A 23,404-nucleotide genomic window follows, 5' to 3' on the forward strand; every position below is an offset into this window, starting at 1 on the left:
GACGTCACAGATCAAACAGCCAATCAAGAGGTGGGGGTGAGGTTGGGTGTGGCACTTTTCACTTTCACTTAAGCTTTTTCCCTATTGAAGTGGCCTGTGATTAGGTACACCTCATGGACACTACAATAGGTACACTACACGAGGTAAAAAAAAGAAAAAAGAATGAATACATAAGAAAGTGTAGTGAACGATTTGGTGAACAATTCTTATGAATAAATATTTTGAGTGAACTGATTCTAAAGTTTCAGATCACTTGAGAACTGGAATGCACATCACTAGCACAAAACAGTGCAGACGACGGCAAGCTTCCATGTTGAAATAGCCGACTGGATAATGACGCGGGCTCTTGCTCAGTAGGATCTTGGTTTGATCCCAGGAATCGGAATGTATGACAATGTCCTTTTATTGGGCAATTAACCCTTTATTTATTTATTCTTTTTTTTTACCTCGTGTAGTTAGGGAAATATGGTCAATAACGTGGTTAATAAAGTGGCCTGTTATTAGGTACACTTGAAAATGGCGGTGTACCTAATGGAGTGTCCGTGTGATTCCCTCGTTAAGTGCAGGTGCGTGAAAACTTTTAGCTCTTTTTGAACGTGAAAGTGGCTAAAAGTTTTCACGCACCTGCGCTTAACGAGGGTCACTTGGAAAACATGTTGGAACGCGGCCCAGCGGACTAGAGCTTGGCACCTGTGACCTTTGACCATGATATTTCCCTAAAAAAGTGGCCTGTTATTAGGTACACTTGAAAATGGCGGTGTACCTAATGGAGTGTCCGTGTGATTCCCTCGTTAAGTGCACCTGCGTGAAAAGTTTTAGCTCGTGCGGAACGTGAAAGTGACCAAAAACTTTTCACGCAGGTGCGCTTAACGAGGGTCACTTGGAAAACATGTTGGAACGCGACCCCGAGGACTAGAGCTTGACACCTGTGACCTTTGACCATGATAGTTCCCTAATAAAGTGGCCTGTTGTTAGGTACACTTGAAAATGGCGGTGTACCTAATGGAGTGTCCGTGTGATTCCCTCGTTAAGTGCACCTGCGTGAAAAGTTTTAGCTCCTGCGGAACGTGAAAGTGACCAAAAACTTTTCACGCAGGTGCGCTTAACGAGGGTCACTTGGAAAACATGTTGGAACGTGGCCCCGAGGACTAGAGCTTGACACCTGTGACCTTTGACCATGATAGTTCCCTAATAAAGTGGCCTGTTATTAGATACACTTGAAAATGGCCGTGTACCTAATGGAGTGTCCGTGTGATTCCCTCGTTAAGTGCACCTGCGTGAAAAGTTTTAGCTCCTGCGGAACGTGAAAGTGACCAAAAACTTTTCACGCAGGTGCGCTTAACGAGGGTCACTTGGAAAACATGTTGGAACGTGGCCCCGAGGACTAGAGCTTGACACCTGTGACCTTTGACCATGATATTTCCCTAATAAAGTGGCCTCTTATTAGGTACACTTGAAAATGGCGGTGTACCTAATGGAGTGTCCGTGTGTTTCCCTCGTTAAGTGCACCTGCGTGAAAAGTTTTAGCTCCTGCGGAACGTGAAAGTGACCAAAAACTTTTCACGCAGGTGCGCTTAACGAGGGTCACTTGGAAAACATGTTGGAACGCGGCCCAGAGGATTAGAGCTTGACACCTGTGACCTTTGACCATGATATTTCCCTAATAAAGTGGCCTGTTATTAGGTACACTTGAAAATGGCGGTGTACCTAATGGAGTGTCCGAGTGACGTCACAGCCAATCAGGAGGTGGGGGTGAGGGCGGGTGTGGCACTTTTCACTTTCACTTAAGCTTTTTCCCTATTGAAGTGGCCTGTGATTAGGACTCATGGACACTACAATAGGTACACTACACGAGGTAAAAAAAAAGAAAAAAAGAAATAAGAAAGTGCAGTGACCAATTTGGTGAACGATTCTTATGAACAAATATTTTGAGTGAACCGATTCTACAGATTCAATTCACTCGTGAACTGGAATGCACATCACTAGTACAAAAAAGCACAGACGACAGCAGACTTTCATGCTGAAATAGCCGATTGGCTAAAGACGCGGTCTCTTGCTTGGCAGGAACTTGGTTCGATCCCAGGTGTGAGAATGTACATAAACGTGCTTTTATTGTGCATTCAACCCTTTATTTATTTATTCTTTTTTCTTTTACCTCGTGTAGTGTACCTATTGAAGTGTCCATGAGGTGTACCTACACATATTGTCATATAAAGCAGTTAACCAAATGTCTGATTTTTATGTTTTAATTGGCGAATAAAAAAACAAGGAATAAAACACCACACAAGTTTTAACATAAATGTTTATTTGAAAATAATAATAATAATAAGTAAATTTCAAACCAGCAATCTAATGTGAAATTGCAGTAGATATATTGGATAACAATATTTAGCACGTTATTTAAAAACTCCTACAAGTGTTATAAAATCAAGATTACCCAAAGAGAAGCATAATCTCCCCGTTGTTGCATAACGGCGTATCCCTTCATGCAATAAAGTTAGCCGTTAGCTTGGAGAAAACGTGCAACATAGAAGTGGTGTTTCAGTGAGTGGTTGTTTCTTTCCTTGGCAAATCGTAAATCTACAATCTGGCTTACATAGTTCACGCCAGGAGGGAGACGCAACACCTTCACTGACTGATCCGTTGATGCACGGGAAGGCAGTTCACCCGTTGACTCATTCACGAACGGTAAAGTGAGGATTCGTTCCCTCACTGATCCGTTCTCGCAATGAACTGGAAATGCAAATCATTCATTGACTCGTTCACTCACAGATCCGTTCGGTTGGTTAACGGGAAATGCAATTAACGACTCGTTCGTGAACGGGAAGTTACGTCATTTTCTTCTTCGTTTTGATTTACGGCGAAGTGGCACCAGCTTCAATGTGCATTACCGACACCTACTGGTTGAAGTCATATGAACTGAAAAAAGAACGAATCACTTTAGGAAGTGATTCGTTCACTCTCGTTATCACTGGATTCTGTTGTGTGTATGTGATAGTATGAGGAGCCATCCATTTTTATTTAAGTCATTAAGGGCCACACATGGGAAACCATAACTACGCTGTGGCCCACAACAAAAATGAGTTTGACACCTTTGATTTAGAGTCTTAACACGCATGTTTTGGGAATGTGGGAGCTGCCAAGGTATGAGGGGGGAACCCACATAAGGGTTGCTACTTCATATATGCTGCTCCATTTAGCCCATAATGTGATTTCTGAAAAAAATTGAAAACGCTAGGATCCAAACCGTGGAATGACAATAGCAATGTTTAGCACAAAATGTTAGTTTCCCATTTCATTCACCCGTACTTAAACTATCATTGTAGGATAAATAGGGTAATTTTGCTTTGACATCTTATCTGCTTCATTGTTTTTTGTTTTGTTCATGCCACATTACAAATGCAAAGTAAGTGTCTTTCGCAATTGGTATTCAAAGACATAGATGTGAGAAAAATAACATGAAATTGTTTCCAAGCCATTCCAAAGTGCTGGCAGCTGTTGCTATCCCAGGTGACTTGTTCCATCTATAAGGACGCGTGAACTTACATGTTACATGACAAAGACAAAAAATTGCTTTGGGAATTGCACATGCTCACATCAAGTGAGAACTCACAGGGGTGTAAAAAAGTCCTTTTGAATATGTACACGTTTTGACATATGGAAATGCTGAAAACCGAGAAGAGACATTTATTAATCATTAAAATATTTCAATGATGCAATACTGTTTAAAGAGTCACCTCCTTATTCAGTTTAAATATACCGGACAAGCCAATGTGGAATAATAAGTTCATTAAAAAATGATCTAATACATTTCGGTCCCAAAAATGATGAAAAAATAGACTCCAGTGAGTTCTTTTGCAGTAAAAATTCTTACTTTGTGACGATGAGTGCAACACAGGAAGCCTGTGGCAAAAGCACACACACACACACACACACACACACACACACACACATGCACACATGCACGCATGCATGCACGTATACACACACACACACACATGAGCAACACAGAGTAGCTCAGTGGGGGGAAGGTTTTAATAAACACACAGTAATGTGGATCTATTGGGGCATCTTAGGACTGAGCCAGGAAAGCAGATGAACGTAGCTGGCCCGGGGCACCATGAAAGCAACAGAGTGTGTATGCGCGTGTTATGTGTTATATGTGTGTGTGTGTTTGTTGGGGTGCACTGGAGCCACAGGCATGTCATATCTCTTCTCGGTGGACTTTTTTGCTCTGCGGCCATCAATTTCTTCATCTACGCCCACTCACGTCCACTAAAGTAGTATACCCACCAAGACTGATGTGTTTGTCAGAGAAAATGCCCATTGCTTTAATGATGTTTCACGCCATCTCTGCTTTCACCAAGGACGGGGAATTTGCTCTTCAGTCAGATAAACACAGCCTGTAATTTCAGACAAACTCAATGGAAAGGCAAAGTGCAGCCAATCAGATGTAATCATGTATGAAGAAATGTAATTTCGGCGGACAACACGGCAGAGTGGCTTGATACGGATATTAGTTACTCTACTAAAAAGCGTGACCACACCCGCCGAATATGAATTTCTGAAGCCGGTGTGTGATTTCAATCTGACTAATGTATCAGAACAAACCCATCTGTGTCTTGCTGACCCCCAGGGTGAGCCGGGGGGAAGGGGAGCTGGTGTTGGTGTGAGCGGGAAGCACAGCGAGAGTGGGCGGCCTAGTTCCTGCCTCCGCTATGAAGTGGTCAGCAAGATGAGAAAAGAATCTTGTGTTGTTAAAGCTTGCTGGGAAAAAACAAAGACAGAACAAAGAAAGGCCAAGTTCCATGGGAAAAATTTATTGATCAATATGCAGTACGTATTTTCCAAACTGGCGGAACGTTGTCGTTCCGTTGTAGCTGGTGCCGATAGGTTACGCTGAGAAGCGGCAAAAAAAAAAAAAATTGGATGCAAAATAAAACTGAAATCAAATAATAAAATGTGACAGTAATGATTCAAACATAGGGAAACAATTTTAACAGCTTTTGCTTATACATGCACACTGAAAAATAATACTGTGGCTTTGAACAATGGCAGACATCAGCCTACGGTGAGGCTCATGGCGAGCAACATCCACGTGCTAAATTAGAAGGATGACAAGGGCTGAGGGAGGTGGCGGCAAAAAAAAAAAAGTAAAACAAAGGACAGCCTGGGAGATAATGAGCGGTGGGAAGCGGATGATTTATTGGAGAGCGGTCACACTGTCATACATGGCCCCTTTTCTTTTTCCTCTCCTCCCCCGCTTCTTCGCACCTGCATGTGTGTGTCTGTGCTTATTAAAACTGACACGAGTTTCATCTTTTATTGTTTTGCTATACTGTATACCGTAGGCGGAAGTGTAGGTAACTCATAAACACCGGAATTGATCAAAGTATTCGTTTATCATGGTTAAGTGCTGCTTGCAACATGGGCAGGATTTTGTCATTGGTGGTTGGAATGAACTCTCCTTTTCAAAGCCGCTCAGTGTCACAGACAACAAGAAGTATGTTGAATGGCCACGTCAAAACTCGGAACCCCCAACTATTTCTTTTTTTGCAACACTTGCGGTAACAAAGACAACACTGGACACTGCAAAAGAAGACAGCATTGTTGCAATAACATGGCTGACTTGGGAAGAAATGAAAACAGACGTATTGCAAAGTGAGACAAGAAGGAGTCATACAAAACACATTTTAGAAAGACAGCTATTTACAAATATCCTCCATTACAAAATTCTAATTTTATTTTCATTCTTTTTCTTTTTACTTATAAGCAGTGTTCAGGTGAAATTACATCTTCAATTGGGCTCTATGCATATATTTACATTTCTCTTTTAATGTTTCTCCCCCAACTTGAATAACATTAAGTGGTCACAAGTATGGATGAAAATGAAATATGGTTTGCGGTGATGTGGTAATGACTCCCTTGGCTGGTGAAGGTGGGGGCACGCTGATCTGAAAGCAAAATATTTGATGTCGATGTTTTTCGCAGAGGAACGCTGAGGGCTGCATGCTGAGTTAAAACACAGGACCACAAAAGCCCAGGCAGCTGTTTAGGTTGTTAACTCTGAGGTTAACGACACGCAAGAGTCTTTCCCGGGCTCCTCGAACGGGGCTGCCTTTTAACTCAGCGGCTAACATCCATGGATGTGGCTGAAGATGATAGGTGCCTCTAACGGTGAGTAAACACCAAGCGGCAGTCTGACCCGGAGATCAACCTGGACCCGTCAGTCTTAATGTGTCCGTGTGCGCACGTGTGTGTCAGCTTGCATGCTGAGGAATAGTCGTCCTCTCCCCTTACACATCATTATGTGCTCCTAACTTTGGCGGCCAGGCTGAGTGGAGCACCTATTTCCTGTCCCCAAACAGGTCTGCTCAACCACAAAAGCATTCACACACGCAAACTGCAAATACAAGCAATTAACTCCAACGCGACATGTGTGCTACAGCTGCAGTGCGCACAAATACAAGCTCCCGGTGCTGCTGCTGCTGCTGCTGCTAAGTCAGCTCCACTATCCTCACGGGCTCGACACCTTAACCGTGGAATTTTATGCGCACCCCCCCACCCCTAATTCCCACCAGAACCAGTGTGAGCCTGGAGAAAGAAAACTATTTCAGCTTGCCGTCTTCCTCCATAATTAAAGCCAACTCCCGACATTTTCTCCTCCCCGGCTGGTGAACGTGGGCATTGAGATGGCACATATTAGTGTGAACTCCACTGACTCATCAACAGATGGCAGCCAATTGGCATCAGACGATAGTGTATCCATCTGTGGTTAGCCATTCAACTTACATAGGATAACCTAACTATGTAGGCCAACCACCCCTTAGCCCAAACTGCTTACTTGCACCATTGCACCACAAACTGGAGCAAACACGTCTGTTGCCTTTTTTTTTTTTTTTTTTTTTAAACAAAAATCCTCCACGCTCACCAGAAATAATGACATGTTCAAATAGATCCAAGTGGAATGCTGGAGGAATTTGGCTTCTTGTTTTTTAAGCTTCCAATACAGAAACTCAACTGTTCTAACTCCCCAAGCAAGTAGGTCGTTTCAGGTCCCAGGTCTGGGCATGCCCAAACACACACATGTGCACGCACGCACGCACGCACGCACACACACACACACACAGGACGCACCCTAAAATACACTTAAGTAGGTCATAAATACCAGAGTAATGGCAAAGATCGTGGGAAAATAGACACACTACCTTGATAGCAACGGCGCAGGTTTCTACTGTGATGGATGACATGAGGGGTGTGATGAGTAATAATAATGATAATCTATTTAACTCTATACATTGTGCACTTGTAGGAAAAGTCTAACAAAATACAACTGCTTTGTGAACTGAATCAGGGAAGTCCTCCATCAAAAATAGTAAGGCAAATATCCGAGGTGCGAAGGGACAGGAACACAATATGTCACACACTGTGTCTGATACCTGAGCTATCTGGAAAGTTCTCCGGCCCGGCCAGGCCCGGCATGGAACCCCCTCTGACACGCAGGTGCACGTACAGACACACACACTCGTGCAACACAAAATGCCTGTTCCTGGCTAGCGTGCAAGGTTTGTGTGTTGTAGCGTTAGGGAGCCAGTTAGGGTTACATCCGGTCCATTAAAGGGGGACAGCAAACCAGAAAGTTCCATCTTTTGATTCGCTCCAGCCACCCGCACCCCCGCCACCCCTCAACGGAGACACACTAGGTGGGAGGTAAAGGGAGGAGGAAGTAAGGGTGGGGATTTCCAAACAAGCCAAAGAATAACAACCCACAGAATAAATCTCTCTCATCAGTCTAGATATTCGTCCGTGCGCATCTCTCCAGATTTGTGCAGCAGGTGGTAGAAATAACACGGGCTTGAAGTAACTATCAAGTCCCCACAACAAATAGCAGTGGTCTTCCAAGAACAGAAATCCGAATCTCCTCTGGGCTGCTTCCGCTGCTGAGCGTCAGACTTTGTAGTAGATGTTGGCGGGGCTCTGAGGGGGCATCTCCTGAACGATGTAGACCGGGTGCCCATAGTCGCCGCTCACCTTCTCATAGTGAGGGCAGTAGTTGTTCTCTGTCCGCAGCGGAATGATGATGTCACTGGGCTCTGTGCCAGCAGTGCCCCCGGGCATCTTGGGATTGGACAACGTGCTGAGTGACAATGCGGAGGGGCGAGGCTGCGAGTGTGTGTTTTTCCTGGCCCGTTTGCGCATCTTGATGAGCAGAATGACCAGGAGGAGGATAAGCAAAAGGAAGATGATACATCCCGCCCCGATGACCGAGAACATGGCCACTTTGGAGCCCAGGATGCCGTCCGAGTTTGCAGAGGAATTGGACTGGTCCTGGTTCATTGTGTCTGAGGAGAGAAGGAGCCAGGGTTTAAAACATTCGCAAAACAAGCAGCTACCGGTAGTTACGCTTGTCATTTGCCAGCTGGGGGAAAAAAAACACTTTGAGAATTGGTTGTGACTTTAGGGCATATCTGCAGGGCCTGCTGTAACCGAGTTTAACAGCGCAGCAAGGAAGAAAGGTGCTTACGAAAAAAAGATCAACATCAAATTAAAGAAAAAGCATAATTTGAGTATCGTCATGTATTAACAACGTCATATAAAGTTATAGGGGCATTAAGTACTTTGAATAGTGTATGTGTGTCTAAATAGCTTTTGAATAAAAGAAAATGCATTTCCTGGTGAAGAACTAATTATTAATCATAATTTTTTTTTTTACATACCTACAGGCGCTGATAATCTGATGAACAGTGAAATATTGAGATACTGGTACACTTTTAAGCAACCATGCTAACTATCCAACTACGAGCAATGCCTCCCACAGAATTTGGAGATCGTTTGAGTGGACAGCAAAATTTTAACGAGTTGACACGGGGATATAATAACATCTGATTTGCATCCTTCATTTATTTTAAAAGAGGGGTTTGTGGTGGTGGGGAATAACAAATAAGAGGGGAACCAGCAGTTTTTGTTATTTGACATGAGAAAGAATGATTGGCTCCTCCGGTGAGTGAAATCTGAGAACCAAATCGGTTTTCCATGCGTTCCAGCTGCTGGCAACCCCCCCCCCCCACCTATTATCAGCAGCACCACCTTCTTACTGTCCACAAGCCTCCGTTCCAGCAACATGTTGAGGAGCCTCTCGCTCCTGAGATAAGCGTGGAGATTGCCATCCTACATAATGACTATGTCTGCACACTTGACTGACCACTGCGCACTTAACCATTGGCAGAGAAGCCGAACGCTGCGCCTTCAGGCTAATGACAGGAAAATGACACGACTGAAAGCTACCGAGCCCTTGCCTTATCTGTGCAATCAGAGGCGCCAAGAATTTCATACATTTTGCACACGGTAATGTTGGAACGAGGCTGTCAGAAATTTCATTCCAGAAATATCAGCTCCTCAAGCCGCAGTGACACTTCTTTCATTCCACCTTTCACCTATTCACTTGACATAATCACTGATCTAACAGAGGCAGACAGGTAAAAAGCCTGAGTATAGGGAAAAGGGATATTAGGAAATCGTTTCATAGATCAGCTAATGTCAAATAAGCAATTATTGAATGGAGGGGTGCCTTATCACAATGGGCCAGACGGTGAAGTAAAAAACCTATATATCACATACATATATATATATATATATATATATATACATACACACACACACACACACACACACACAAATAAATATACACACACACACACACACACACACACACACATGCGCGTATATGTATTAGGCATGGGCCCGGAATGAAAAAAAATCTCTGAAGGTGAGAGTTGCGGAAAGAGAACAAAAATAAAATAAATACGATTTTTCCCCTAACTTTTAAGAGAATTATTTGGAATTATCTGGAATTTTAAAAACTGCGGAAATCCGCGAATTCGCGGAAATAGCCCATGTATGAATATGTACAGTATACATACAGTGTTTGTACAGTATTCATGCACACATTGTGAAGTAAGTCAAAAAGTGAAAAGTGATCTTGAAAGGAAGGACAACATCTGATGACAAAGGTAAACAAGAAGGGCTCGGGGCATCCGACTAGGCTCAAATGATTTATTCAACCATCGCTACAAGTAATCCTAATTGCAGGTGTCATTAATTCAATTATAAAGTAAGCACTCATCCGACATGGATAAACCTGCACAAGTTAATGAGCTCCAATACAATGTAAAAGGTAATGAGGTGTTTGTCTCTCTCTCTCTCGCTCTCTCATCCAGATTAAAAAAGATAATCAAACAATTAGGCATAACTCTTAGACCCTGAGTCACTCAATTTTTTTATGTGCAGAAATGGGTGCAAACAGATGGAGGAGATGATCTACTTACCGGGCACAACCAGAACTTCATCTGGCAAGTGCACTAAATTGCCATTTAGTTCATTTTGCACATTGTTGTTGGAGTATACGCAAATTTAATAATTCAATCCATGGAATGCGATTCATCAAACCTAAGATGAATTGTGCTGGCTAATTTTGTGTCTGCAAATAGCATCTCTACCAGCGTACCATAGGGACATGGAGACGTGGCAGGCAGAACTTTTCCACTTACGTAAACATTTTTGAGATGCCAACTAAAATTGTGGCGAAATAGTGTTTTTTCAGCAAAAATACTAATCCCAAGTGGCCACAAATATATTTTTCAAACTAAAGAGACAGTAACTGTGGCATGCGATCATACTGTCATGTTTATAACAAAATGTCGTTTTCATTTTAAGCAACAGAAGTACAAACTTGAATAAATAAATGATTAAATACGTATATATTGGGGCTTAACACTTAGAATGTCAGAAATAATAACAAAATTCAGATTGGTATGTAAATCCAAAGAGTTTGTCAATAAAAATAACTGACAACAATAATAAATTACTACACTTAAAAACGATATCAAGAATGCTGTTAGAGTACACATACTAATATATATCATGTTATGTAATCAATGCGCACATTCTGGTGCAACAAGTAATGGCCAATACTGACAAGATGTGACTTGTGTCATGCCACTAATTAAACTACACTTACACACACAGATAATGATCCAACCAAAACACATAGCGAAGTAAACTTTTTTCATTTAGGGCACACCTGCTCCATGCACCCGCGGCTTCACATACATAATGAATGGGCTGGTTGACTGCACACTAAACTGGTTTTGTCTGATCTTGCAGAGCGCCGCAACTGTTCAAGGGCCACAAAAAGGCACGCCGGCCGCCTAGTGAGTACCACTGATCCAAGTGTTGTCTCCCTGTTCATCGGGGCGAGCAAAATCAAAGAAAAATATGGTTGCTGGCTTCCCTAAAATTAGCAGTTATTTTTTTTAAACTTTTTTTGAAACCCATTTTCTATGGTGAAAACCATCAGCTCTATTTAAAGAGCAAAATCCCCTTTTAAATATCATGGTCTACACTATTTTTACACCCATTGCCAATCATGTGTGCCATTTGTTAGTGAGTGAAGTTTAGCACCAGCTATTTATTGATTTGGAGGTCGACACAATTGCAACAGACATTCAATAATCTGTGATGCGAGCACTTACAATAAGCTTTGTTATTTATATGAGGGGAAGATTGTTTCTAAAAATCTTGTATTAGATCTCATTAAATGGCGTGCTTGTTTCTAATGTGGCCAATTAACATACAGTCTTGGATGTTGCACACACTTTATGTGTAATATTGAGTTAAACTTTCACACTTGTTTACCACCTGTGCCACATCAAAGTAGATAAAAATAATAGAATATGATGATTTAGCGATAGCCTGTGGGCTCTGATTATTTTTAACATTTACTTTCTGATGAGAGCATAGAGTGTTTACCAGGATTTCCTGGCATCTCAGGTCCCAATCGATCCGGGTCTAGAGGATTTGGACTGGACTCCGGTATGGCGTTATCTTGCGGATCCTCTGGCGCTGCAGGGTTGACTGCATTTGGGACTGTGGGAAATGAGAAAAAAAAGTCAGTCGTTGGCAGTGCACATATGCGGCATCACAATGGCATGTTAGTCTGCTCGAGAACGGAATCATTTGTGTTATCTTTTGACAAAGCTTTCATGTACAGTACAGACAAGGTTATCTTTGCACGTGTTGGCAGCTTCTTCGAAGTCACCATGAAAGAACAAAAAGAGGAAGGACCAGTTAGCGAGCGTCTGTGAAACACAGCAGAATCCCTGTCATGTCGTAAAAAAATGAGCTCACATCTACATCAGCAGACATTTCTGACACGGAGACATTCAGCCCCCCCCACACACACACGGGTAAACACACAAAAGCCAGACTCTACTTACAATACACTTAGGCATGGCAGAATGAGGGTGAAGTCGTTATATATTAACTTTTTATTGCTTTACATTATTCATCACGTTAAAAGGCCATAATATGTCTTATTTATTGCACTGGCTTTAACTCTGCCTGAAAAGAGGCACACTTTTGAGGAGGAGGGCAGGAAGAGGAGAGGGAGTCGAGGAAGAGGAGGGGTCGCTCCAAGGGGAACGTGACGGAACCAGATAGTTTATCAGTCTGTCTGTAGTGATTTCAACACGCGTACTTTGAAGTCTTTGTGCGGTGAGCACCACCGGTGGGTCGGCCGTGCGGCTTTTACGAGGGCACGGGCGGCAGACGCTTATAAACTATTAGCGAGGCCGGTCGCACAGGTTGCACGCTACAATATCCGACGCACCTCGTTTGTCTGGCCTTTTATCTGCATGTGCCTCGGGCCCGCTCATGGGGATACGTGTGAGGACGAGTGTTTGTGAGCAGGCAGCTTTTGCATGCGATCCGAAATGCTACGTGTATTTTCTGTATGCAACCCGGCATGAAATAACATGAGGCAAGCGAGAAAGAAGGAAAAGTAGTAACATTCTTGCAGACGCAAACATTTTGTTACATCTTGAGCATCCAAACACAATCACACTATTAACACATTTGTCTTCCTAATGCTCAGGCCACCACTTCACCACGAGCGCGGCACTATCGTGAGCGATGCCGTGAGACTTGGTGGAGTGTCAATAATTGATGAGAAGACAGCAGTACGAGGTGGAAACATTCGCACATTACGGTTGATGTGAGGGGACACAGTGATCCGATTCACGTGCCCCAATAGTGTTTGTTACCCAATGAGCATGTGCAGCCTGCTTCGCTGCGTGTTCTGACCCATTTTTCGATACGTACCGCTGACATTTCCCTTAGCTATAAAGACAGCGACGAAGTCAGAAGTGCCAAGCCGCCAGAAGGAGGGAGACGGCGAGGAGGGGAGCGTGGGGTTGAGGGAGACAATGATAAAGCTGCAGAGGCTCGGAAGGAGGGAGGAAGGGAGTTGCATACGAGGAGGTGAGTCAACATATTTCCAACGAGTTGGGCGGCTCGATGGCGGCAGACAAAAGAGTACTGAACAACAACGGAGGTGCAGAATTTGGACAGATGCTTATCTAAACGGCCCAACAGACGGAATACAAAACATTTGAAGGTAAAATGACTTGAGAGGATGAATCATTTCACCATGGATGATTCACCGTCACATGGCCCGCGATAAAACAATGCACATATTGCACACTGTGATGGGTCACCAAATTGCAACCCGCGGAGCAAAGTGCAAAAGGAGGGGGAGTGGACATATGGGAGATTTGGCTACAGGAAGTGTTGGCACTGGGCTGCAGAGACAGAGGGAATGTGGATTAAACACAATGACATCTGGGGTCGGAGCCAAGCACGGACCACCATTTTGGAATTGGACTTATATTCAATTATATAACAAAATACAAACGACACAAAGTTCATAAATTATCCACAAACCGGTGCAGGTGTTGCCCCGCCCCAAGTCCGTCTGTTTCTTTCTCCCTGTTCAAGTTTTTTTTGGCTTTCTTTAAAAATAGAAATGTGGTTCAAACCATGGCCCAACTCAAAAATGCTTTGAGATTGCTGTGATTTGGTGGAGCCCGATCTTATGAGAATTAAGCAGGATTTTGTACCAAACGTAATGCTTTGTAGTTAGGTGAAAATGCCCTCTTTGTGGGTTCCACATTTTTATCAAGGGTTGTTAAGAAAATAACATGACTACACTGACCCATAACCGCCAAAGCCATGCAATATGTGCAGTAGAAGTCTTTTTTCTCCCAATTTACCACTAAAGTCTGAAAAATGAAACAACCCTCCTCATTAACTGTGGCATGTAAAGAATTGTGCAATGGCTCACATATTAATAACACAGCTCAATTATGGTTTGGACATAAAACAACGATGGGTTGACAACACTATTTCTTTAAAGCACTGAATGACAAATGACATGCGCCAAATGGTGTAATTGCTTTAATGTGCATAACTATCTGTAATTCTGAATGTTCAATGTCACACCATCATCCAAGGAAGTGGGTTAGACTTTACAGCCTGACATCTCAAGAGAAGACGACCGAGACTGAAAGTACATTATCTCTGTGTTTAATGAGCACGTCAGACCACACAGCAGGAAATGGCTGCAGGGCAACTAAGTTTATTGAAGCAAAGGGGAGGAGCTGCCAGGCTAACTAGCCTTTTGCATGAAACAATTAAAAATCATGAAACTGATCAAGTGATTTAATGGGGAATGTCTCTTTTTTTATGTTTCGTCTTTGCATATGGAAGTCGTTTCAAGTGCATCAAAACACTCAGCCAGATTCCATTCATAGCGCATGCACTTTTCATTTGTGTGTGATTTCTTTTCTTTTCTATTAAATGAACGAAATGAACTGAAGTTGGGTTTTCCAAATATCATTAGAACTGTGTCAAATTACAAATGTTAATCATCAATTTTGTTTCGGTACAACAAAAGCAAATGCAGTTTTACAATCAGTCTTGGTTACAGGAGTTAGAAATGTATGGTAGAGTATTTTTCCACTTTTCACATATTGGTAAACTGAAAGCTAAAATAAAACTCAAGTATAAGGGCTGACATTACTCACAGGCCATTGCCAAATTGTTTCTGGGTTGGCTAGGCACTCTATCAACTGAATATATATAAAAAAAAAAAAAATTCAGACTGCATCTTTCTAAACCGGGTTTTCAGGGCACACTGATTGTGAGTGACAGACCGCTTCAAACCATTTTGCAAGCGCATGCTCTCCTGAAGATGAGGAACAGCCGGGAGCAACAGGAACACAAATGAAGTGAGAAGAAGTTTCCAAGAACTTTCCTTGCGTCAGATGTTTGCTTTTGACTTCCATTAAGCACCCAAATTTGTTTTCCCCTTACTAAAACCTAAAGTCGAAGCTTGCCTGCACTCATGCAGCTGTGTTGTCTTTTGGTGGTGAGATCTCAGCTTGCAGGATGCCTGAAGTGACCTACATGGAAGAATAATGCAACGCCTGCTTGTTTGTGAAATGATTGCGGGTATTTTTTCACTGTATCGGCTGAATTTGCTCTAACGCCGACCTTGCTAACATCAGCAGCTCATTAGATTCTATTTTTCAATCGAGTGCCAGGATATGCTGCGCTCATTCTGCTATCTAGCATTCAAATATCAACTTGCAAACACACATATAAACATCTGCAGTTGTGTGCGTGTGCGCACGTGTGTGTGTGTATGTGTTTGAGTGTGTGTGTTTTACATGCAAGCCCGCCCCCTTTCTTTCCGGAAAATCATTGCCAAAAGATCATGCCATTAGATAGACATTAGTACGAGCGTGGGTGCGTGCAAGAATGCTACAAAGACGGTGCATACGTATTTACACATCTGTGTGCGGCACCCTCTCAAATACATGATATGGGAATCTGCTGAGTAAGTAAACTATGGTGCGAAGCAAATGTTGTGTCTAAACATATCTAAACAAACCCCAATTATTTACGTCCAGTATATTCACTTGGCTCCCACTAACCGCTTATGCACAAACACAACTTAGTTTTGAGAACACATGACAAAAATCCAGTTGAGTTACATGAAAGGCCATAAAGAAACCATATGTATGTGTATGTGTATGCATATGTACTGTATGTATATATACATGCACACATGCACACACCAACACACACGCGCACACACACATTCATAGGCGTACACATACGTGCATACATTCTTACAAGTGCACACACACACACACATACAGTACATACAGTACACCCACACAAACACACACACACGCACACACATAAAACATACACACATATAAGTATATGTTATGTCGGCTTATAAACTACAAATCAGTGCAAAATGACAACGACTATGCATGCACCATGACTGTGTGTAATTGGAGTTCTTCATTATGATTAACAGAAGTATTTAAATGTTATTTTTGATGACTTGCACACATTCATAAATCCTTATTTGTAACAAAAAGTGCAGGTACATTTGTTAAATGATGTGGGATTAAATATGAATAGAACAAAGATTGTACTATGATTTAATAATGGTTGACAAATTAGTTTTTGATGTTTCATTACCAACAGCATAATTGTGGAGCGATGCATTGCCAAAACCTTTTATATCCTGTAAAGATTTATGTGGAGAATGTTGTTCTAAATGCTAATAAATAGTGATTTTACATTGAATTGCTACAACAGAATGGAATGTGTTTTTATACATACAATGTATAATGTTTGTACAGAAATTGTGGCCAAAACAATTAACACTATCTTGTGACATACTGCATGTAATGTATATTTTCTATCCATCCAATCTCTGAACTGCTCTCGGGCCAATTGCTAATCACAACCAACAAACCATTCACATTCACATTCAGACCTATGGAAAATTTAAAGACTTGCATGTTTTTGGAATGTGGGAGGACACTGGAGTAGAAAGGCCTTTGAACTCACAACCTCTGCACTGTGAGGCAGCGGATAAGCTAACCAACGTGGATGGATTAAAAAATATATATATATGTATACTAACAAGCTTCATTTTTTGTACTTCATAACCACACTGCAAAGTTTTTTTGACCTAAATGTTACAATGAAAAACAAAAATACTTAGTCCTAAAATATTAATACTGATAAAACTCTAAACAAAAGCAAGCAAAGTTTTATGACCTTAATGTTACAATGAAAAACAAAAATACTTAGTAGTACAATACTAATACTTTAAAACTGCAAACAATTTTACAAGCACCTATGCGTACATGAATTATGATTTGGACAGTTTACACTTAAGAATGAAGTTGTCATTGTTTTGGAACAACACCATCATCATTACAACATTCTTGACATTCACTCATTAATGGGCTGCACAATAAATGCAAAAAATATCAACATCGTGATATTGGCCCACGTAATTTAAATATCGCACAATTTTCATATAGAATTGTATGCTTGTATAATGAAATAATGAATAATGAAATTAATGAAATGTTTGGAAAAAGTCTAATAAAAGTAACATATACACAATAAATATGTAAGATTATATTTAATGTATTAAAAACTTTACATAATATATCTTGTATACATTTATAGTGTCTAGATAAGATTTGGATTTATTGCAGGGCTGTTGTATAATATTTTATTAGCTTTACCTGGTTGTGCCTGATAGATCATCTATTGAATGTGTGCACACTGACATATAAATAAAAATAATAAAATAGGAGAAGCCTTGTTGGAGGCCAGCGGCAGGCAGTCACACTCGACACAGACAGAGTGCTAAATGAAAATGTCACAGCAAAGTGAAACATGGCTGTAAGGCATCAGCGCTGCATTGTGCTCTACACTGGAGGTGCGTACACATTTACCTTGTCCGACTTTCATAATGACTTTCATGGCTCGGCTCTTGCAGACGCCTCCCTCGCGGTTCTCCAGGCCCTCCACTGTTCCATTGGAGGTTGCTGGTGGGGGAGAAAGAGATGAACAGATGGGCAAGGACAGGGAGGAAGGTAGGGGGGGGTGAGGAAGACAGAGAAATGGGAGAAAAGAGGATACACCAGTTAATGAGCACGTCCGTAACGCACAGGACTGATCAATATTTATCAAACAAGCAGTGATTAGTCGTTGCAGCTATTAGCCATTCTCACCCTAAAACAAGGATCAGCACCTCTACACTGCAGCTCTCATTAACATAATAAAGTGAAATCAAATGAATTGAACATGAAAATCGGACAATGGATTGTGAGGTTGATGAGAAGGCCATGGTCAGCATGTGTGTGTTATTGTTGGCTGTGGTTGAGTGGGTCATCTATTTGTAGTCGTGAGATATACCAGCCAGAGTTCGGGCACCTCCAGTTTCTCAGATCGGGGCCACATGTGCCATGGCCGTCTGGTAGCGCAGAGAGCTAAATGCAACAATAATATTTGTCTGTGTCCAGTTGTGCAGATTGTGAGTGTCAGCTTCTGCGTTTGTTTTTCAAGTATGTGTTCTGGTCTGACATGAGCGAGGGGCTCAGGGTCGAGGGCTGTTTATTCAATGTCACGCTCACTTCACACACCATGACACAATTGGCTGTCTATTTTAGGGCCTATGATAATGACCTGGGGAGACGGAGTGTAGCGCTGACCTTAACACTGAGTGGCTATGCGCAAGGCATTGTGTGGATCTGTGTGTGTGTGTGTGTTTCATATGCCGTGGAAGCTCTCCGTCTGGAATTTCCCGACTGATCTCCATCTCCGTTTTGTCTGTTGTTTAAACATACTCCCTTCCCTTGAAACGGCTACTTTTTCAGCCTTCACCTAGCTCGACTTCTTCCCTTTTACCGAAAGCATGTCGAACCACCACAGGCATCAACAGGGATTTTATGAGAAAAATGGGGTACAACCCAATTAGAAGGCTGCACAACCTATAGGTATGCTTCAGACAGTAGGAGGTCTGAAGTGGTTTTAAAAATTTCTCACCAAACGGCATGTTAAAAATCTTAAAAGTGACATTCATTCTAAAGTCACAAGTAAAATAAAAATCTTAGCTCAGTCTAAATCGTTTTTATGTTTGTATCACATGTGTGGCCAACTGATGTTTGACACAGTTCATGGTGCTCCAATTAGGGGATAACTGTGCCCTGACACTGGACCGAAGGCAGACAGGAACAGGAAATTAAGCAGACACACACTGAGGAGATTACACCAAAAACAGCACTAAAAGGATTAGGAGAGAAGTTTATTGGTATAGGACTGATCTGTATTAAATATAAAATATAAAGAGGAAATCAACAGAAACATTACTATTCACAGAAAATGAATTCTCTGAATTCACAAGAAAGTTAGAACCCAAAATGCTGGATTTCCTCCACTGCTGTAACTTTTGTTCATTTTCACATTCATTTTCTTCCAATTGAATGCCCTGGTATGACATCACATTATTCACATAGCAATTATAAAAATAGCTGTATTGCTTTGTGGGAGCGCGGCTACAAAGAGAAGCTAAAGCTATACTGTATCGAAACTACATTTTTAAGCCACTGTGGACAAAATGGGATGGTTTTGAGGCAACACAAGGGGACGTGATGGGCAAATGTAACAAGTTGTGATTGTAGTGGCAAGATGTTTAAATTGTCAAAAGTGAAAAATGGGGGGCACGCATCTCAACTTGACAGTACGTAATAGGGGTGTAACACAATTTGAAGGTGGTATCAAACATTTATTGAGCGGCAGTACGTGTCCGCCCTCGCTGATGTAAACTCTGGAGCCGGGCCCGGCAGTTAAGCTTGATGCGACTCTGGCCTGGCCACAAACGGGCACCAAAGCTGCCTGGTGTTCATGATTCATCCGTAGAAAGCCTTAACGGAACGTGAGAGACCCATTACAACGTGACGGGCTCGGAGAACGTACTGGCATCTGTGCTAGGCTCCAGGCTGAACCACAGTGCGCCTTTGAGTCTTCGGGGCTCTCCGGGAGCAGCCCTGTCGTCCCTATAGCATCTCATAAATAGTGTAACAGACCCTGAGAAAACAGCAGGACTTGAAAAGGGAGAAAAATGACCAAACATCCACTAGGTTTTGGGTAAACAGGGATGCTGTGGCTTCCGGGAACATTGACGCCTAAGCTGTAGAAAAGCTGTGGGCTGGGTCCAAGCACTGCTTCCACATGAATCATTGCATCTACAAGCAATTTAACTTGTGCTGTTTCAAATAGGCTTAAAATGGGCCTGTGCTGCTCTCAAAAGACTAATCCGGTTGATCTGTGTCCTGTCAGTTCTAAATATAATTAATGTTGACTTTTTGTTGGCCCGGATGAGTTTTAGCTTCAGAGTCTGGCAAAATAGAGGACAATAAAATAATATGATGCAATAATATTGTGCTACGTATCAGATCATAACTCAGTCTCTAAATTATGAATAGAGCCACAAAATTTGGTTATTAGCGTGGCTAGAGTATGTGGTAATTTGTGCAAATTAATGCAATAATGCCACGTCACAAGCAAATTCTAGCTTGTAGACAGCAGGCAGGCTTTAGAAACTCATCAAGAAATAATGGATTGTAAAAGAAAAAAGCTGGGAGGAAAATAATACTGAGGATTATGCGAGCAAGAGGAATTTGCACAGTTTGAATATCCTCAGGGCGGCGTGACTCAGTGGTAGACCCAGAGTTTGGGGGTTCGATTCCCAGCCATTGTGACCATGACATCAGTAAGTGAATGAGGGAGCAGTGTGAAGCGCTTTGACTACCAAAGGTAGAAAAACGCTATACAAGTGACAGCCCATCTTGGTCTATGTTAAGTTTGGTTCAATTCAAACAAACTGATACTGTGGTGTGTTTCCCATTATCTGTTATTTTTCTATTATCTAAATCCCGGTGGCGGACAATCAAACTAATAGATACAACCTGTTTTAGGCTGGTGAGGTTACACTTTGGAAATGCTTCTTGATGTCTCAAATTCTAAGTTTTGATACAAACACATTCCAATCGATTGCTTTGGCTGCTGCTTTTGGTGCTGCTATAAAAAAAAAAAAAAAAAAAAGAAAAGGCCAATGCTAACTGAACCACAACACAAGTTAATGCCGGTGCTAGTGCTCTAAAAAATGTACTTAATTGCCGTTTACTAATTCAACCTGCATGGTATTAAAATAAACCAGAACTGCACTCCTTGAAAAAAGTGACTTTTATACCTGTTCCAGGGCCAAAAAGGAATGTTTCCTAGCTATAGAAAAAAAGAAAGGAAAAAGTCAAATCGAGGTTACTCATTCAGTCATTGCTTGCTTAATTTATTGATTTTATTTTTTTTATTGTGGACGGGGTGGGTGGTTGGGGGATAACATTAGTTCTAAGGCCACGCTAAGAGCATGTCAGGACAAGCAGAGCCGCTCCACTGTCGTAATGTCTTATACATTCTGCACCTTAGTCATCCATTTTCCAACCAATTTACCATCTTCAGAGTTTTTACATTTCCGGAGCCAAGTTAACCAAAAGAATTAGCTCTTTGAAGAATGTGCTCAGAGGCACTTGAATAATCACACTAAGAGTTGAGCGTCATGCTCTGAATTTTATATCCACTCAGGGAGAGCAAATCTTCCCAGCGTTAACTTGCATCTGTCATCTAAATGAACTATTCCTTCAGGCTGGCTGAACAGGTTCCAGCATTACCGATGTGGCACAATGATAGCTTTGCCCTTTGAGGCTTCTGTTTGAGCCAACAGCTGGAGGCAGGCCGGATTTATGAAGAGATGATGACTTTATATGTTGTTTGTGTTCGGGCCATTTTAAACGTCAAATAATTCCATGCTTTAGTCGTGCCGGCGGAAATAATAATCTGATTAACTGTGTCCAAACATAACCACATTTCCTTGTGTATTCTTCCTTGTGAATCCCACGTTTGAGTATTATTCAAGATAGTAGCAGGCGACAGCAACAACTGTTGAACACATGAGGTGCATGCTTGCACTTTACACACTTACACAAAAAAACTCACCAACTGTTAAATATTGTGTTTGTCGTTACAACTTGTCACATATCTGAGTATTTACATCAAATCATGTCACGAGTTCACCCAGGAAAAGATGATTGCCAGCCGCAGCTCTCAAACATCCCAACCTGACTACACAAGGACACGCTGTCAGCTTTTCATTTAATCTGAAAGCCTCTCAGTCACTCCATCTCCTCTTCCTCTCACTCTATTTTTCCCTTCCCCATCTAACCCTCTTCCGCTCTTTCATTTCATCCTTGCACACTGATGTTAATCCAAATCGGGATTTCCAGATATTACCAGTTCGTCGGTCATGTCGTGTTTTGGAAAGAGGAAAGTGGGGAATTGGGTCTTCCTGAGTCTCCACTGAGATAAAGACACAGGGGGATAAAAAGAAGAACAAAGAAACTCACAGCCTTCTGTTAATGATTTAACGACGGAGAAAAATGGATTAACATCAGCGGCCGGCCGGCCGGCCCAGAATAGAGAGAGAGGTGGTCATTGCATGAAGAAATGTTCCTCTTTAAAATAAAGCAGTCAGTTCCAAAGCTGTTTATGGAAGTATGATTTAAAGCTTTCTTTGTGGGTGTGGATGCTTGGCCGCAGAGTGACTGGTGGGAGAACAAAAGATCTACAGCTGCTGAAGTCATAAGAGAAACCAGGTGCCAAACGTCCATGATGGGAAATATCTAAAGTCACATGTTGGAGCCAAGACACAGCCTAACGGGAGAAAAAGCTGGCTTTGAACAAAGCTTTCCGTTCCAATGCTACAGATGCACACATTACTTTGTGTCGACATTCATAATAAGTACAGCGAAACTTCTAAAGTCAAACGCCCCTGAGGTCGTACATTTGGAATGTGTTTCCAGACTTCGCATATCGAGTGAGATCTCAGATCAGTAAATATCAAAGCATTACCTTTGCGCCTATTTTGCTTTTGATTAATTTTTGTGTCTTTTGAATAGACCAAAAAAATACTTTTTCATGTTAGGAATTGAGAAGAATAAAAGAAGAACAATATATGTTAACGTTTCGGATTATTCAAACTGCCTTACCATGTGTCATTGTACTTGGTGAAGAAGTGTAAGTTTTGCTTGAAGTGAACAATGGTTTACACATTAAAAAAAATAACAATAATAATGGAGATGATTATTTATACAGTATTTTCTTTATTTTAAATGGGCAAAAATGTCCCAATACAAACAAAGCAGTTGCCAAGCCTATCAAACTGACTAGTGTTTAACCTTAAAGGTAGTGTTTGCTGTTTTGAAAAAAAAAAATGGCATATACATCCTTCTCTGGACCCGTTTTATCTCTCCAACTTAATTGTAATTATTATTTTCAAACTTGTCACAAAGGCGCGACGGTGGAATGTTGTCAGTCAGTTGCTCAAGCGAACCGCAGATATGGAACAATCACTGGATTGTACGACCAAAACAAAGCATTAAGTGATTTTTCTTACCTTGTGTATTACAGCAAAAGTTTGAGGCATCTTAGATTTAACATGTTCTATATGAATTTTTCAAGTTAAATGTTTGTCATCATGACAACTAGAAATTTGATTTCAGTTGTCCTTTTAATCTCTGTTCTCTGCGCACTACATGTTGCCTGTATGGCTAAAAACCTACAACTAAAA

The 23,404-nt window shown here is 41.7% G+C and overlaps 1 protein-coding gene across 2 annotated transcripts in view; it reads right to left on the reverse strand.

Annotated features, from left to right (window-relative positions):
• Positions 1-4,799: 4,799 nt before the first annotated feature.
• efnb1 (ephrin-B1) overlaps positions 4,800-23,404 on the reverse strand; it is a 62,104-nt gene continuing 43,499 nt past the window's right edge. For both annotated transcript variants that reach the window (XM_088371588.1, XM_088371578.1), the window contains 3 exons: positions 17,676-17,768; positions 11,809-11,925; positions 4,800-8,342 (listed from right to left, as the gene is read on the reverse strand). In XM_088371588.1, coding sequence (XP_088227714.1) covers positions 7,948-8,342; positions 11,809-11,925; positions 17,676-17,768 — 605 coding nt within the window. In that variant the 3' untranslated portion in view covers positions 4,800-7,947. The remainder of the gene's footprint in view (positions 8,343-11,808; positions 11,926-17,675; positions 17,769-23,404) is intronic.

This window comes from Syngnathus floridae, chromosome 1 (genome assembly GCF_059516105.1).
Source record: "Syngnathus floridae isolate MCC-2025c chromosome 1, RoL_Sflo_1.0, whole genome shotgun sequence".
Taxonomy (NCBI): Eukaryota; Metazoa; Chordata; class Actinopteri; order Syngnathiformes; family Syngnathidae; genus Syngnathus; species Syngnathus floridae.